Consider the following 15,149-nt stretch of genomic DNA (forward strand, 5'->3'; position numbering starts at 1 on the left):
GATGATGATGATATGACGATAAACACACAATTAAGAAAAAACATTTATCTTCAACTTATGATATAGGCTAGTTCTCTCTAGTATAGGATGACATACAAATAATCATCAAATTAATTCTGGGTGTATGGAAATTATATTATAATTGGTTGATTCCTTGTAGATCATATTTTGTTAAAATACAGATCACTATAAATGTTAAGGCTGGTTCAGGATGGATCAATAGGTGTCCAGACACCCCCACCCTCTGACTCCCCCAGGGTAGAGGTCTGGATCTATTGTCCCACAGGGGCTCTGTGAGTGAGGTTTCTCTGGTTTCCCACACTACGTCGATTGACTGATTTCAATGGAGAGACAATAGAAGTGTGTCTTATTATACATCACAATGTGACGTCATTGTTTAGGAGAGATGGCGCCAAAACCTTTGGGATCCAAGTTGGTTTTCTAAAAGAACAACTGGAATCTTGAGTCATTCCAAAAATAATGACAATGGCAATATTATGTAAAATAGTGCTTTCTGTTTTCATTTGAAAAGTTACCTCAGGCAAGAAATTGCGCAGATTGCCATTTCATAGCCTATATAGTTCAATACAAAGCAAGGCTTTTGCACACCTACAGGCGACAGGTGCGTAGGAGAGGGTAAAGTGCGTAGGAGAGGGTAAAGTGCGTAGGAGAGGGTATAAAGTGTCTGACAATGAAAAGAAACAATAGGGGAACATATATAGCCTATGCTATGTTTCCCTATTAAAGTTTTTTCACTGCATTTGAAGACAGTGTGGGGGGTTTGTTCTTTTTCATAGCCTATAGTTCAGAATAATTTAACAAACTCTGAATGACTTCCATATAATTAAGGGACCAAGCAGTCCTGAAAGGTCCCTTATTGGATCTTTGATCCAATAAGGGACCCCCCCCCCCCCCCCCCCCCCACACACACACACACACACACACACACACACACACACACACACACACACACAATTAATACTGACCCTGTCACAATTACATGGTCTTTTTCTCAGGTTCCAGACCCACAGGAACGCACCCAGGGTGCCGGCCTGATTCCGGCAAGCCGCCCCACGTCGGAAACGGTTGAGAAATGACAGAGTTACCGTGTGGGGGTCCCTCTACTGTACCCTCCACTGTACTGTACTGTACTGTCACTGTACTGTACTGGCACACCCGAAATCACCATATATACAGTTAATATGTTTGTGTGTGTTAGGTTGCGCACAGGTGGTGAAAAACAACCATGCTGTTTTCGTGCTCACACGGCAACTGGCACGAGAATTAGTCACTCGCTTCTCTGTCACAAGCTCGTGGGCGTGGTTAGATTATTGTAAATAATAGCAGACCTAGTGTATCAAATATGAAGGACTGACTACCGTAAACGATACAGACTAGAGACACCTCGCCAACAATATCGCAGAGACAGTTTGTGTATTTTTGGACCACACTTCTTGAGACGACTCAAAACAAAGTCGGACAAGAGGCTACTTAAATTAAGCTACTCCAACCCAGTGTAAATGTTGTCTGTTGTTGTGCCAGTCAATGGGATCACATGGAAAAGACGGTCAGCTTCATCTGAAATGATGTGAAATACGCTCGCTTTCTTTTAACAGCGGGAAATGTTCGACTCGGTCACGCAGCTGATTTGATTGACACCCGAACACGTTGACATGTCAATCTTTCCTAAAATAACTGTAGAGTCTACAGTTCAGAGCGTCTGATGACAATGTCATGTACATTTCATGAGCTTTCACTAACCAGCCACTAAAGCAGCTGGTAAAAAACATTTATCTTCAAGCTTATGATATAAAATGTGTTTGCTGGCCCGGGCCCGGGCGCCTTGGCACCTTGGCTGGTAATCCAGTCTGGCAGTGTGCCGTGGGTTCGCCTCCCGATCCCGACGGCCTTTACTGCAGGTCACCTAGCTCTGGTCCATAGCCAATGCTTCTATGTTTCTGCCCTGCATTGGCTATGCTACTTTCGCTTTTAACTCTCACATGGAACTCAGACCAGCCTCTCCTCTTTAGCGTAAATAAAAATAACGTTTTTGCTACTCACCAAAACAAAGGCGGGTTGTGTCATTAGAAAGCCTACTTTCCTTAGTGGACGCACTCTGAGCCCGCCACCACACGTATAAACGGTACTTTTTGGCCTTTTCCCTCGTTTCCCTTGTTTCCACCGGGAAAAAAATACTTTTAGTTACTCCAATGCGTCCTCTACCGATATTGCCCAGAGAACTGCCTCATACACCCATGTCCTCAAGACCACTATGGCACATTGGCACATGGCCCAACAAATACAATATGGCACAGTGAGGAAAACAGTGAAAGGTTGTAGGTTAGGTTAGATAGATTAGTTGTCCTCTAGACAACACTAGATCACAATACATCTGGTTACCACTCAATACAAATTCATTACATTATACAAAATATAGCTAAACGACTACAATACAACAAAATACCAAAACCTACCCAGTCAATATACTCAAGGCCAAGCATGAGGCCTCAAACCTGGTTTATGCACTACCCTTAAAGGGGCAGCGCTACACCAGTATAACTTATGATAGTCTGATTAGCGTGTGTTATGTCTGTTAATGATACAGCTAGTGGAAGATATGTGCCAGCTGCAGAATGTGTATACTATAGGCTACAGTGTTAACTTTACACTGGTCAGTAAATTGTGTAGATCATTATTTTACCCAATGGATGATTGTTAACCGTCTCCCACGTGTGTGATGTAATGATGAGCGTGTGCTCAGTCAAAGTCATTGATCTCAACATCAGGCAGCAGATTTGCTCTCTTTACAGGGTCACCACTTTCCCAGATCCACACAAAGTCTCTCTCCAGTCGTCCACCTGTTCCCCTGAGATCTAACCATTGACCCTCCGCAGTAAGAGCATTGAGCATGTGGCAGCACTAATTCCTCATTGTCCTTCCTGGCTCTCTGATTGGCTAAGAGACTGTGAGAAAGTCTAACCAGACCCAGGCCCACACATTCATATGTAGATTGGGGACTATAAATAGGAGGGATGAAGCCAGTAGAGATCAGATTCTCTCTACGGAGACCTCTACAGCACAGAGATCAGCCATGGCTCCTACAATCACTTCACCAATCACCTCTTCTAAGGAGCTCCTGACTCTGAACCACAAGGTAAATTGAAGACTCAACTGAACAGACACAAAAATATTGTTCATAATTGGTTGTTAGGCAGGAGATATAGAAGCATCAAGAGCTCAACATCTCGCTTCAGAGATAGCACTTACCTCGTAGCCATTAGACATCTGAACTAGATGTATGTATATGTAGCAATATGCATAGTGCACTTTAAAAACAATGTAATTCCCTATGCTGCTGGTTTTTGTATTGTATTGTCCTTTTTGTTTTTGTATCTATGGTTGTCTGTATATGTTGAGTATGAACCAAGACAAATTCCTATCAACTTGTTGACATGGCAAATACATTCTTGAATTGAATTGAATTGAATTGAATTGAATTAGTTTGTTACTTGTTCAAATGAATGTTCTTCAGAATTTGGTTATTAATGATTTCTTTCTTCTTTCTGCAGATAAGAAAACCATTGGTGGAGAAGGTACGCAGAGAGCGAATCAACAGCAGCATTGAGCAGCTCAAGTCTCTCCTGGGTTCAGAGATCCTCAAACAACAAGCTGACTCCAAGCTGGAGAAAGCAGACATCCTGGAGATGACAGTTTGCTTCCTGAGACGACAGCAGCAGTATCAACCTGTCAACTCAGCTCCTGTCAATCAGGGATACTCCAGGTGTGTCCAAGAGGTGGTGCACTTCCTGTCCAAGGATGAGGGGAATATACAGTCCCAGAGAAGACTGCTGGACCACTTCCAGAACCTGCAGTCATCCTCTGACAAGAACATGAAGGAGACTTGTTTGCCTCAGCTGAGGTCTCCAGTTCAGTCCAGCATCACCAAAGAGAAGAGTTCAGTCAACATTGCCCTCTGGAGACCCTGGTAGTTAACTACAGACTGGAAGTCCAACTTGACTGACCGAGTTGACCATATTGGTCCAAGATTGCTGTCAACTGTGAAGTTTTTCTTTTTGAGTGGTGCAAACCACTCCAATAACCAGCTTTGTCTGTATCTGTGTATGTGTGTACCTGTACGTGGCCCCACGTACATGTGAGCATGGTTGCTATGGTTAGTGTGTGACGTCACTGCACCACTCAGTTCACACGGGTGTGATTTTTAATTAACAATTTGTTTAATTTTCCATGAAAATGAAGAAAATGTGTCAATGTGTCTTTCATGTTAACCCATGACAATACGTTGGCACGGACACCATGTATGTTGCATGAGTCAATTGACACATCAGAATAATCTGATATTATATTTATAGGATACTGAATGTATTGTTCACAGCTGTGACATTTCTGTTGTCATAACTGTCACCGTTTTACGGTTAGGCAATCTAACAATCAGTTACAAGTTTTACCTGATTGTTAGATTAAATTGTTTAAAAGAAAATAACGTCCTTTTTATGGAGGGTTTTCCATTGTGGACTATACTATAATCTAAGTGATTAATTAAGACTGATCTGTTGTAAGATCAATATTTTATCTGTCCTTTTTTTAATGGATTCTTAAAATAATCGATGTCACAATTTTCTAGTGACACATTTTTGCATATAGTGATTTAAATCATGTCAATGCAATTGACCAAAGTGGTCATTATTATTCTTTGTTTTTTAGTGCAAAATATAGTGCAAAATATTATGGCTCTCTGACTCTGATCCAACTGTGATATTTCTTTCATGCTAAACTCTGACAATATCTTGGCATGAACACCATGCATGTTGCATGAATGACCTGATACATCAGAATTATCTGATATTAATGTTAGCTCCAAGCCTAGCTCTTGTGGACTAGATATAGAAATCTAAGTGATTAATTAAGACTGATCTGTTGTAAGATCAATGTCTAATTTATCCTTTTGTTTTAACAGGGGTGATTAAAATCATACTGTCACCATTTTCCAGTGACACTAATATTTCCATAATGATGTAAATCCTATGAATGTCATATTGACCGAACAGGTTGTTTAACCTTTTGTCATCAAACTGTGATTAGCAAAACCTGATCTATTTTAAGATCTTATTTTTTTTACTATGTGCAAAGTATTATGGTTCTGACTCTGAACCAACTACTGTGAAATGGAAAGTATATGTTTACCCACAATGCTGTTCATTTAACACAATGTCTTATGTCTCTCATAGAGACGAGTTGTTGTAAATCCTCTACTCTTTTTGAGTACAATGTCTTGGAGACATATCCAAGTTATTGTTGTGATGTGTCATCACTTCTATCTGGCTTCAGGAGAGGAATTTGATCCACCTGATGTGACTCATTGAGTCTTTTCAATAAACAAACAAACTGACATCTTTTTAGTCCTTTGTCTTTTGTCTCTATGAATTAACTTTTTAAAGAGTTTATTAAATTATTAAGACCTATAGGATATGAAATGACAATCTGTGCAATTGCTTGCCTGAGGTAACTTTTCAAATGAAAACAGCTTAAACTCATTCCATCCAGCACTAATTTACAAAGTCATGGTTTGTCTTGCATAATATTGCCATGTCATTATTTTGGAATGACAACCAACTTAGATCCCAAAAGTTTGTCGCTTATATGTCGCTCCTCTCCTAAACAATGACGTCACATTGTGTAACTAATGTGATGTAAAATAAGACACACTTCTATTGTCTCTCCATTTAAATCAGTCAATAGACGTAGTGTGGGAAACCAGAGAAACCTCACTCACAGAGCCCCTGTGGGACAATAGATCCAGACCTCTATCCTGGGGGAGTCAGAGGTTGATGGGGGTGTCTATGGACACCTATTGATCCATTCTGAACCAGCCCTATCATTTATAGTATTTATATATTTTTAACCAAATATAATCAACAAGGAATCAACAAATTATAATATATTTCCATAAACCCAGAATCAATTTGATGATTATTATATGTATGTACGCGTCATCCATTACTGTCCCACAGTATATCCTAAAGAGCAAACACATTTTATATCATAAGCTTGAAGATGACGGTTTTGGAGAGAATTCATTTGGAACTGCTATAGGATATATTAACGTTTAACTAGGCACACGTATATTGTTCAGTGAGAGCTCTGTGAATGAACAGAGTGTGGGAAAGCTCTGGAGAGCAGATTCACAGTTTAATGTCTTTAGCATCCTACAACCCCACCAGCAGCTGACCATTCTCAGAGGGGAATTGGCACACTTCAGGAAGCAGTCTCAAACCTAGCTCCACCCTCATGTTTAATATTGAAATATCCAAGTGGACGCACAATACAAATGCATGTTACACTGAATATTACACTAACATGTTATTATTTGTTAATGTATGACTTTAGCCATGCGTCTTGCAATCCTCGTCATCCATTGAGATCCTTTCCCTCCAGATGGCTTATGGCGTCCGGTTCTGTTCGGTCTCAACACAGAGCTAAAAAGCCGCCAGTTACTAACTTACTATGTCTATTCAAAGTCCTATAGTCCACCGACCACAGCAGACAGCACACCAGAGACTTAATAATAATAATGAATTGCATTTTTATAGCGCCTTTCCAAGTGCTCAAAGCGCTTTACAATGGTTCATTCATACATACATTGGGAGGTGAAGCGGCGAACAGTCAACGCCAGCGTCCTCACTTCCCACATTCACACACCAATGGTGGCAAGCTCACACCGACCGACTCATTGGAGGCAATGTAGGGTTCAGTGTCTTGCCCAAGGACACATCGACATGTGGACAGGAGCCGGGATTCGAACCGCCGACCCAGGGATCATTGGACGACCTGCTCTACCTCCTGAGCCACAGCCACCCGACTTCAGTGTGTGAAACTCTGACCAACAGGAGAAAACACCTGTTTCATCTGAACACCACAATACATCTTTCAAAGATGATCTTTGTGTAACCTGGTGTGGCGAGGAATTTACTCCTACTGATTCAAAATGACTACTCCACCTTGATATTTATATCAAGGAAATACAATGACTCTGTAAATTGGTTCGCCAATGAGATTGAGACATGAGTTTTCCCCCAAGCATATAAAAGTTTATTTAAGTTAGCTCAGAACAATGTTGCAATAGCACATTCATTATTATTAATATATATTAATGTAGATGCAATGGAATTAATTTCTAAAACAAACCAAACAAAAACATACAAAAGAAATTGCTCAAATAATAAAATCAAATGCTAAAATCAATCTAAACAAAACAGCAGTGGTGACATCTACGGAAAACGACAGACATTTAGTACACTATAAACAAAGAAATCATTGCAAGAACAATTTGATATGATGTTTTATACCTAGAGTGTTTGTGTTCATTCATATCTTTCTCCCCTCTGGCACATGAGCTCATCACTCCCAGGCACATGAACTCATCCTGGTTAGGGTAGTAACAAAATTAATTAAAATACTTATTTAGTACAATGATCTAAATTACATCAATTCACTGTGTTACTCACCAAAAGTAGGGAAAAGATAAAACAATTAAAACAGGAGACCCAGGTCTCAGGACCCACAGCCAACACCAAGCAACCTGTTTGTTAGACTGCAGGGCCTTTATATACTCCACATTGATTGACAGGAAGTGACAGGGCAGCCAGTCTACGGTGGCCCTTGAGGCTCAACTTTGCCTGGCTACATTTGTATTAAAGGTAAAACTGTGCAAAGTATACATTCAATGAAAAATTACTTGTGTTTGTCTCTGTGATATATGACATTTAAAAAAAGTTCGTAAAACAAAACAAACAAAATCCTAAAAGATTACATGTTTTTTTACCCATATAACAGAGCATACATTTGAAAATATGACTTGAAGTTACCCGTTTCTTCTTCACCGACAAGGATCACAATTGAACAATAATATTGTTGAATTGAAAATAATTACTGAATATATTATATTCGGTAATAATTTTTTCAATGATTTATATTGCACAAGATTAAATTCTTCTGTATAGTAGCTTATTTGTATACATGTGTATGACATGTGTGATAGATATAGCTGGTGTTCTGTTCATTGATCTGTTTATTTTACAGGGGTCATGAACAACACAACTATGAGAGTTGGCTATATTTATTAATATATGATCATGTTCTTGCATTGTTGAAGAAAGCTGTCCGTCCAACGACCATTAAGACTTTATTCACTAGTAAGAAACCACACCACTGTTCAAGATTAGGAGTATTTATTTGCACAAGTGAGATGTGGGTGTAATGATGAGGAGCCCGGGGAGGGCGAGAATCAGGGTGGGGGTGTAGTCTCGGGAGCGTGACGACCGACCTGCTCTGCCCGGGAGCGGTCGGTCGCCTCTGCTCGGACGCTGCCCCTCCCCCCCCCCCCCCCCCCCCCCCCGGGGGCTCCTAGGAGAAGGAGAGAGAGAGAAGTGTTAGCAGGGCAATGCTGAGGATGGAGGGGGTTAGTTGGGGAGGAGGGGGGGGGAAATTTGACAGCGCGAGGCGGTATCAAACAGGTAAGTAATGATATGAGGTGTGTATTTAAGCTGTGGGGAATATTACATGATTGGCTGTGCGGCCGTGGGGACGCAGGTGAACTTGACGAGGAGATAGGGGATGGGAGTGATTAGGTTGAGCAGTGGGTGGTATCTACTCCTGAATCTACGTTGAACACAACTACATTAATCTGTTTACTTGTAAATGTATGCACTTACCACCAGCTTGCATTGATTGTCTGTTTGCAAACAACATCTTAGGTATACAATGAGATCATTAACAGAATCTGCTTTGCAGGGAGGAATTAGCATTTAAGTAGTATCTCTCTCTATCATCTCTACTAGTAGTAGGCACATGCCTATTGTTCAGTGAGAGACATGACAATGACCAAAGTGTGGGAATGCTCTGGAGAGCAGTGTCCCAGGTCCGTACCTCAACCTCCTCCAGGGGAACTGGCACCCGTCTCATAATGTACCTATACCTCCACGTTCACGTTTCATAGAACATAACATTTGGAAATATATCCCAAAAAAAAAAAAAAACGTATTATAAAGTTTAAGAAAAGCATGTTTCAGAAAATATGAAAAGAAGTCACCAGTTTCTTACTCACTAACAGGATCACAAATCATCAATATATCCAGTATTCTTTTTGCATTATTTGTGCATGTGAATGTGTACACACTGTGTTATACTTTACAGTAAATTGTGTAGATCATTCTGTTACCTTGTGAACATGTGTGATGTAATGATGAGCGTGTGCTCAGTCAGTCACTGATCTCAACATCAGGCAGCAGATCTGCTCTCTCCTACAGGGTCCCCACTTTCCCAGATTCACACAAAGTCTCTCTCCAGGCGTCCACCTGTTCCCCTGAGATCTAACCATTGTCCCTCAGCAGTAAAATAACTGAGCATGTGGCAGCACTACATTGCCTCACTGTCCATCCTGGCTCTCTGATTGGCTAAGAGACTGTGAGAAAGTCCAACCAGACCCAGACCCACACATTCATATGTAGATTGGGGACTATAAATAGGAGGGGTGAAGCCAGTAGAGATCAGATTCTCTCTACAGAGACCTCTATAGCACAGAAATCAGCCATGGCTCCTACAATCACTTCACCAATCACCTCTTCTAAGGAGCTCCTGACTCTGAACCACAAGGTAAATTGAAGACTCAACTGCGGACACTAAAAATATTGTTCATAATTGGTTGTTAGTTTGTTACTTGTTCAAATGAATGTTCTTCAGAATTTGGTTATTAATGATTTCTTTCTTCTTTCTGCAGATAAGAAAACCATTGGTGGAGAAGTTGCGCAGAGAGCGAATCAACAGCAGCATTGAGCAGCTCAAGTCTCTCCTGGGTCCAGAGATCCTCAAACAACAAGCTGACTCCAAGCTGGAGAAAGCAGACATCCTGGAGATGACAGTTTGCTTCCTGAGACGACAGCAGCAGTATCAACCTGTCAACTCAGCTCCTGTCAATCAGGGATACTCCAGGTGTGTCCAAGAGGTGGTGCACTTCCTGTCCAAGGATGAGGTGAAGATACAGTCCCAGAGAAGACTGCTGGACCACTTCCAGAACCTGCAGTTATCATCTGACAAGAACATGAAGGAGACTTGTTTGCCTCAGCTGAGGTCTCCAGTTCAGTCCAGCATCACCAAAGAGAAGAGTCCAGTCAACATCGCCCTCTGGAGACCATGGTAGTAAACTACAGACTGTAACTCCAACCTTACTAACCATTACCACCGAGTTGACCATATTGGTCTAAGACTGTCAAAGAACTGTATCATTCAATACTGAATGTATTGTTTATCTGTATTTACAGACATCTTTATAATACCTTTAATGTTTAATTTGATTTGAAAAAAATACTGTTTCAGAGAAAATGAATATAATTATCACTGTGTCTTTAATGCAAAGACAGATTCATGCTGTCATATTATTGTGACATGTATTACCTGATTGTTGCAGTTCAAGTTGAACTAGAAGTGCTTAATGTCAATGACATTTTACCATTATGCATTTCATATCCTAACTTATGCGAGATTGTTCTGGACATTATAGATCCTTTTTGTTTAAATAGAATACTTAACATACTTTTTCGTAGTGACACTGCCATTATTATGATGATTAGAAACAAATATATTTCTGAGAAATTGAAAAAACGTATCACTGTCTTTAACACAAAGACAGATATCAGCATGTATGTATGCTGGATTCAAGCTGTCATTATTATGACATTCATTACCTGATTGCTGCAGTTCAAGTTGAACTGGAATCCTAATTTAAATTACTTTTTTGCCATTATGCATTACATATTATCCTATACGGTTATGCAAGACTGGTCTTTATAATATTGATTATTTTTTTAAAGGAATGCTTAATTTACTGCTGTCACCTTTTGTAGTGACACTGACATTAAGATGATGTGTATAATTATGTTCTTTTTTTCACTTTCATTTATCCCAAAGATATGATCTGTTTTAAGGTCTTATTTTTCTTATTTGCTCTTGTTACTAAATGCCATGTTCCTAGTTTACATGAAGTGTAATATTTACTCACAATATTGTTCAATTAGTATTATGTGATACTATGTATGTCTTTCATAAAGACAAGTTATTGTAAACCCTCTACTCTATATTTGAGTACAAGTGTCTTGGAGAAATGTCCAAGTTATTGTTGTGATGTGTCATCACTATTATCTGCCTTCACTTCAGGAATGTTCACCTGATATGAGATCATGAGACTCATGTAGTTTTATTGAATAAACCAGCCTCAACTGCTATCTTTCTTGTCATTTGCATTTTCTCTACCCATTGACACAAGTCTATATACCAGTGCCATACAATTTACAATTTAGGCATTTAGCAGACGCTCTTAATCCAGAGCGATTTACATTAAGCAAGAACAAAAAAGCATGGGAATACATCACATATATAAAAAGCCATAGAAACATAATAATGTTACATAAAATGGTAAATGGTGCATTTATATAGCACCTTTATCCAAGGCGCTTTACATAGATTGTGCATTACATTCACCCATTCACACACACATTCATACACCGATTGCGGCGGAAGCCATGCAATGTACCAACCAGCACATCGGGAGCAATTTGGGGTTCAGTGTCTTGCCCAAGGACACGACATGTAGCCAGGAGGAGCCGGGATTCGAACCACCGACCCATGGATCATTGGACGACCTGCTCTACCTCTTGAGCCACAGTCGCCCATATCATACATATCATTGCTGTGGGGAGGAACTCAATTTATGAGGTTTTAGATTGTATATATATTGTGCATAAATCAGTGCTTATTGAACACTCTTTATGTCTGTGTGTTGGTTAAAAACCTATTGATCGAATGGAAAGTATTAGAAAACGCTTCAGACAAAACCTCTTAGCTCCAGTGGACCCTCAAACTGTTTGCTAAAACAACTAACTCCACCACCTCTCCCCCTCTCATGCAAGGAAATGGTTTGTCTTTTCACATTATTTGTCTTAAGTTTTCATAAATTATGCCAATGGGAGATTTATTCAGAGTTTGTTAAATTATTCTGAACTATAGCCTATGCTATGAAATGGCAATCTGTGCAATTTCTTGCCTGAGGTAACTTTTCAAATTAAAACAGGAAGCACTATTTTACATAATATTGCTTGGAAGGTTTTGGCGCCATCTCTCCTAAACAATGACGTCACATTGTGATGTATAATAAGACACACTTCTATTGTCTCTCCATTGAAAGCAGTCAATAGACATAGTGTGGGAAACCAGAGAAACCTCACTCACAGAGCCCCTGTGGGACAATAGATCCAGACCTCTACCCTGGGGGAGTCAGAGGGTGGGGGTGTCTGGACCCCTATTGATCCATCCTGAACCAGCCTTATCATTTATAGTGATCTGTATTTTAACAAAATATGATCTACAAGGAATCAACCAATTGTAATATAATTTCCATACACCCAGAATTAATTTGATGATTATTTGTATGTCATCCATCACTGGTCTAGAGAGAACTATAGCCTATATCATAAGTTTTAGATAAATGTTTTTTCTTCATTGTGTGTTTATCGTCATCATATCGTCATCATCATCATCATCATCATCATCATCATCATCATCATCATCATCATCATCATCATCATCATCATCATCATCAGTAAGCTTTTGATTTCTCTTAAACAACTGGAAAATGATATTTTGGAGGGGGTTCATTGGGAAGTGCTGTTGTTGGGATATATTAACATTTAACTAGGCACACTTCTATTGTTCAGCGAGACCTCTGTCAATGAACAGAGTGTGAGAAAGCTCTGGAGAGCAGAGTCCCAGTTCAATGTCTTTAGCATCCTACAACCCCACCAGCAGCTGACTATTCTCAGAGGGGAATTGGCACACTTCAGGAACGCTGTCAAACCCCCGTCCTCATGATTAATATGGAAACATTTATCAAGGAATTCAAGTGGACTAGGTTTTTCATGCACACTACTGTATAAGTGTAATGTTACACCACAATTATTACACTAGCAGCAACTTATATGCATGTATGACGTAAGCCATGTTTCTTGCAATCCCCTTTGAGATCCTTTCCCTCCAGATGGCTTGTGACGTCGTACGTCAGTTTCTGTTCTGTCTCGACAACACAGAGCTAAAAAGCCGTCAGTCACTAAAGGTCCATTCAAAGTCCTTTTATAGTGCATTGACCACAGCACACACACACACACACACACACACACACACACACACACACACACACACACACACACACACACACACACACACACACACACACACACACACACACACACACACACACACACACACACACACACACACAGCACACAAGAGACTCAGTGTGGGAAGCTCTGACCAACTCTCTACTCACATGACTTCCAGCCAACAGACACCTGTTTCATCTGTGACATCTAACAATATACGTTTTAATGTGAAACAGACATTTTTGCCTTGGATAAAAGCGCTATATAAATGCACCATTTACCATTTATTTACCATTTTTAACTCAGCAATCGCTCCTTTTATTTCACATCAGGGATCGTTTGAATTTACTTTTGTCAGTATTAAAAATAACACATCTAGACAACTGTGCAAAGTACATTCTATGAAAAAATACTGTTGGTGGCCTGGGCCATGGCTCAATGGTCCAGGCACCTTGGCTGGTAATCCAGTCTGGCAATGTGCCGCGGGTTCGACTCCCGATCCCGACGGCCTTTACTGCATGTCTTCCCCCCATCTCTCTCCCCATTTCCTGTCAGCCTACTGTCTGTCCCTCCATAAAACAATTAAAAAAATAATCTGCATGTGATAGAATCCATTAAAAAAAAAATCCGTAATAAAACATGTTTTTACCATTTAACAGAGCATACATTTGAATGTTATCTCATTGTTGAGGATGAGGAAAGCTGGAGGTCCAGACATTAATAGGCTACTTTACAGTCTTTGACCTTGTAAATGTATGCAGTACTACCTGCTTGCATTAATTGATTTATGTCTGTTTGTAAGCATATACAGTAGGTATACAATGAGATAATCAACTGAATCTGCTTGCAGGGAGGAATTAGCATTTAAGTAGTAGGCACATGCCTATTGTTCAGTGAGAGACATGTCAATGACCAAAGTGTGGGAATGCTCTGGAGAGCAGTGTCCCAGGTCCGTACCTCAACCCCCTCCAGGTATACCTCCACGTAACATTCATGTTTCATACACCATAGACTTTGGAAATAAGTTCTTAATATTTAAAGTTGTTTGTTTTATTCACAAAAGCATGTTTCTGAAAATATGGATGGAAAAACAGTTTGTTCTTCACTGACATGATCACTTAATATTTTCTATGATTTATTTTGCACTATTCTCTTCTGTGGGCCTATAGTACTCACCTTCTGTGGGCCTATAGTACTCACCTTCTGTGGGCCTATAGTACTCACCTTCTGTGGGCCTATAGTACTCACCTTCTGTGGGCCTATAGTACTCACCTTCTGTGGGCCTATAGTAATCACCTTCTGTGGGCCTATAGTACTCACCTTCTGTGGGCCTATAGTAATCACCTTCTGTGGGCCTATAGTACTCAGGTAAGCGATTCATGTCAGTGTAGCAGGGCTATATTATGAAATGACTACGCCACCCTCACAAATAGGAGTGAGGGATCCTATACAAACACATTAACCATGTCCTACAACCCCTTCTGGACAAAGTAACTGAACAAGATACGCTTCCCCAATTTGGTACGGGTCCAGGATGAACAGAACCAGCTGAAGTGTCAAGTTTATTCAACATGTAGAACAATATATTCAAGTTAAAAAACAGAAGGGATGAGGGGTTATTATAGCTGGGAAATCATGATCCTAAAGCAAGTGAAATATAGAGTGAAGGCTTCGGGTCCTAGTTGGTCCTCCAAACTAAACATACAGCAAATAAACCAATGAAATCAATTCAAAACAATACAAATAGGCTAAACCAAGAGCAAATTAAGTAAATCAAGTAATACAAGTAACCACAGCAAACAAAATCCAAACCATGCACTATTAATGAATGGCCCCATATACACCCATGTCCTCAACACCACTATGGCACATTGGCACATGGCCCAACAAATAATCTGGTCAAACCCAGAGTCTCAAATACAATAT

At 40.1% G+C, this 15,149-nt stretch overlaps 1 protein-coding gene and 1 pseudogene across 2 annotated transcripts; both read left to right on the top strand.

Moving 5' to 3' along the window:
• The first annotated feature begins 3,032 nt into the window (after positions 1-3,032).
• Positions 3,033-3,989, top strand: LOC306929834 (transcription factor HES-5-like; annotated as a pseudogene). Its single transcript has 2 exons — positions 3,033-3,154; positions 3,570-3,989. The product of its transcript is annotated as a transcription factor HES-5-like (transcript).
• Positions 3,990-9,591: 5,602 nt separating this feature from the next.
• Positions 9,592-10,213, top strand: LOC306929429 (transcription factor HES-5-like; the record flags this gene model as incomplete). Its single annotated transcript, XM_079509967.1, has 2 exons — positions 9,592-9,669; positions 9,794-10,213. The coding sequence occupies exons 1-2, from the start codon at positions 9,607-9,609 to the stop codon at positions 10,211-10,213; spliced, it is 483 nt and encodes a 160-aa protein (XP_079366093.1). The 5' UTR covers positions 9,592-9,606.
• Positions 10,214-15,149: the final 4,936 nt, after the last annotated feature.

This window comes from Electrona antarctica (genome assembly GCF_951216825.1).
Source record: "Electrona antarctica genome assembly, chromosome: 9".
In the NCBI taxonomy this organism is placed as follows: Eukaryota; Metazoa; Chordata; class Actinopteri; order Myctophiformes; family Myctophidae; genus Electrona; species Electrona antarctica.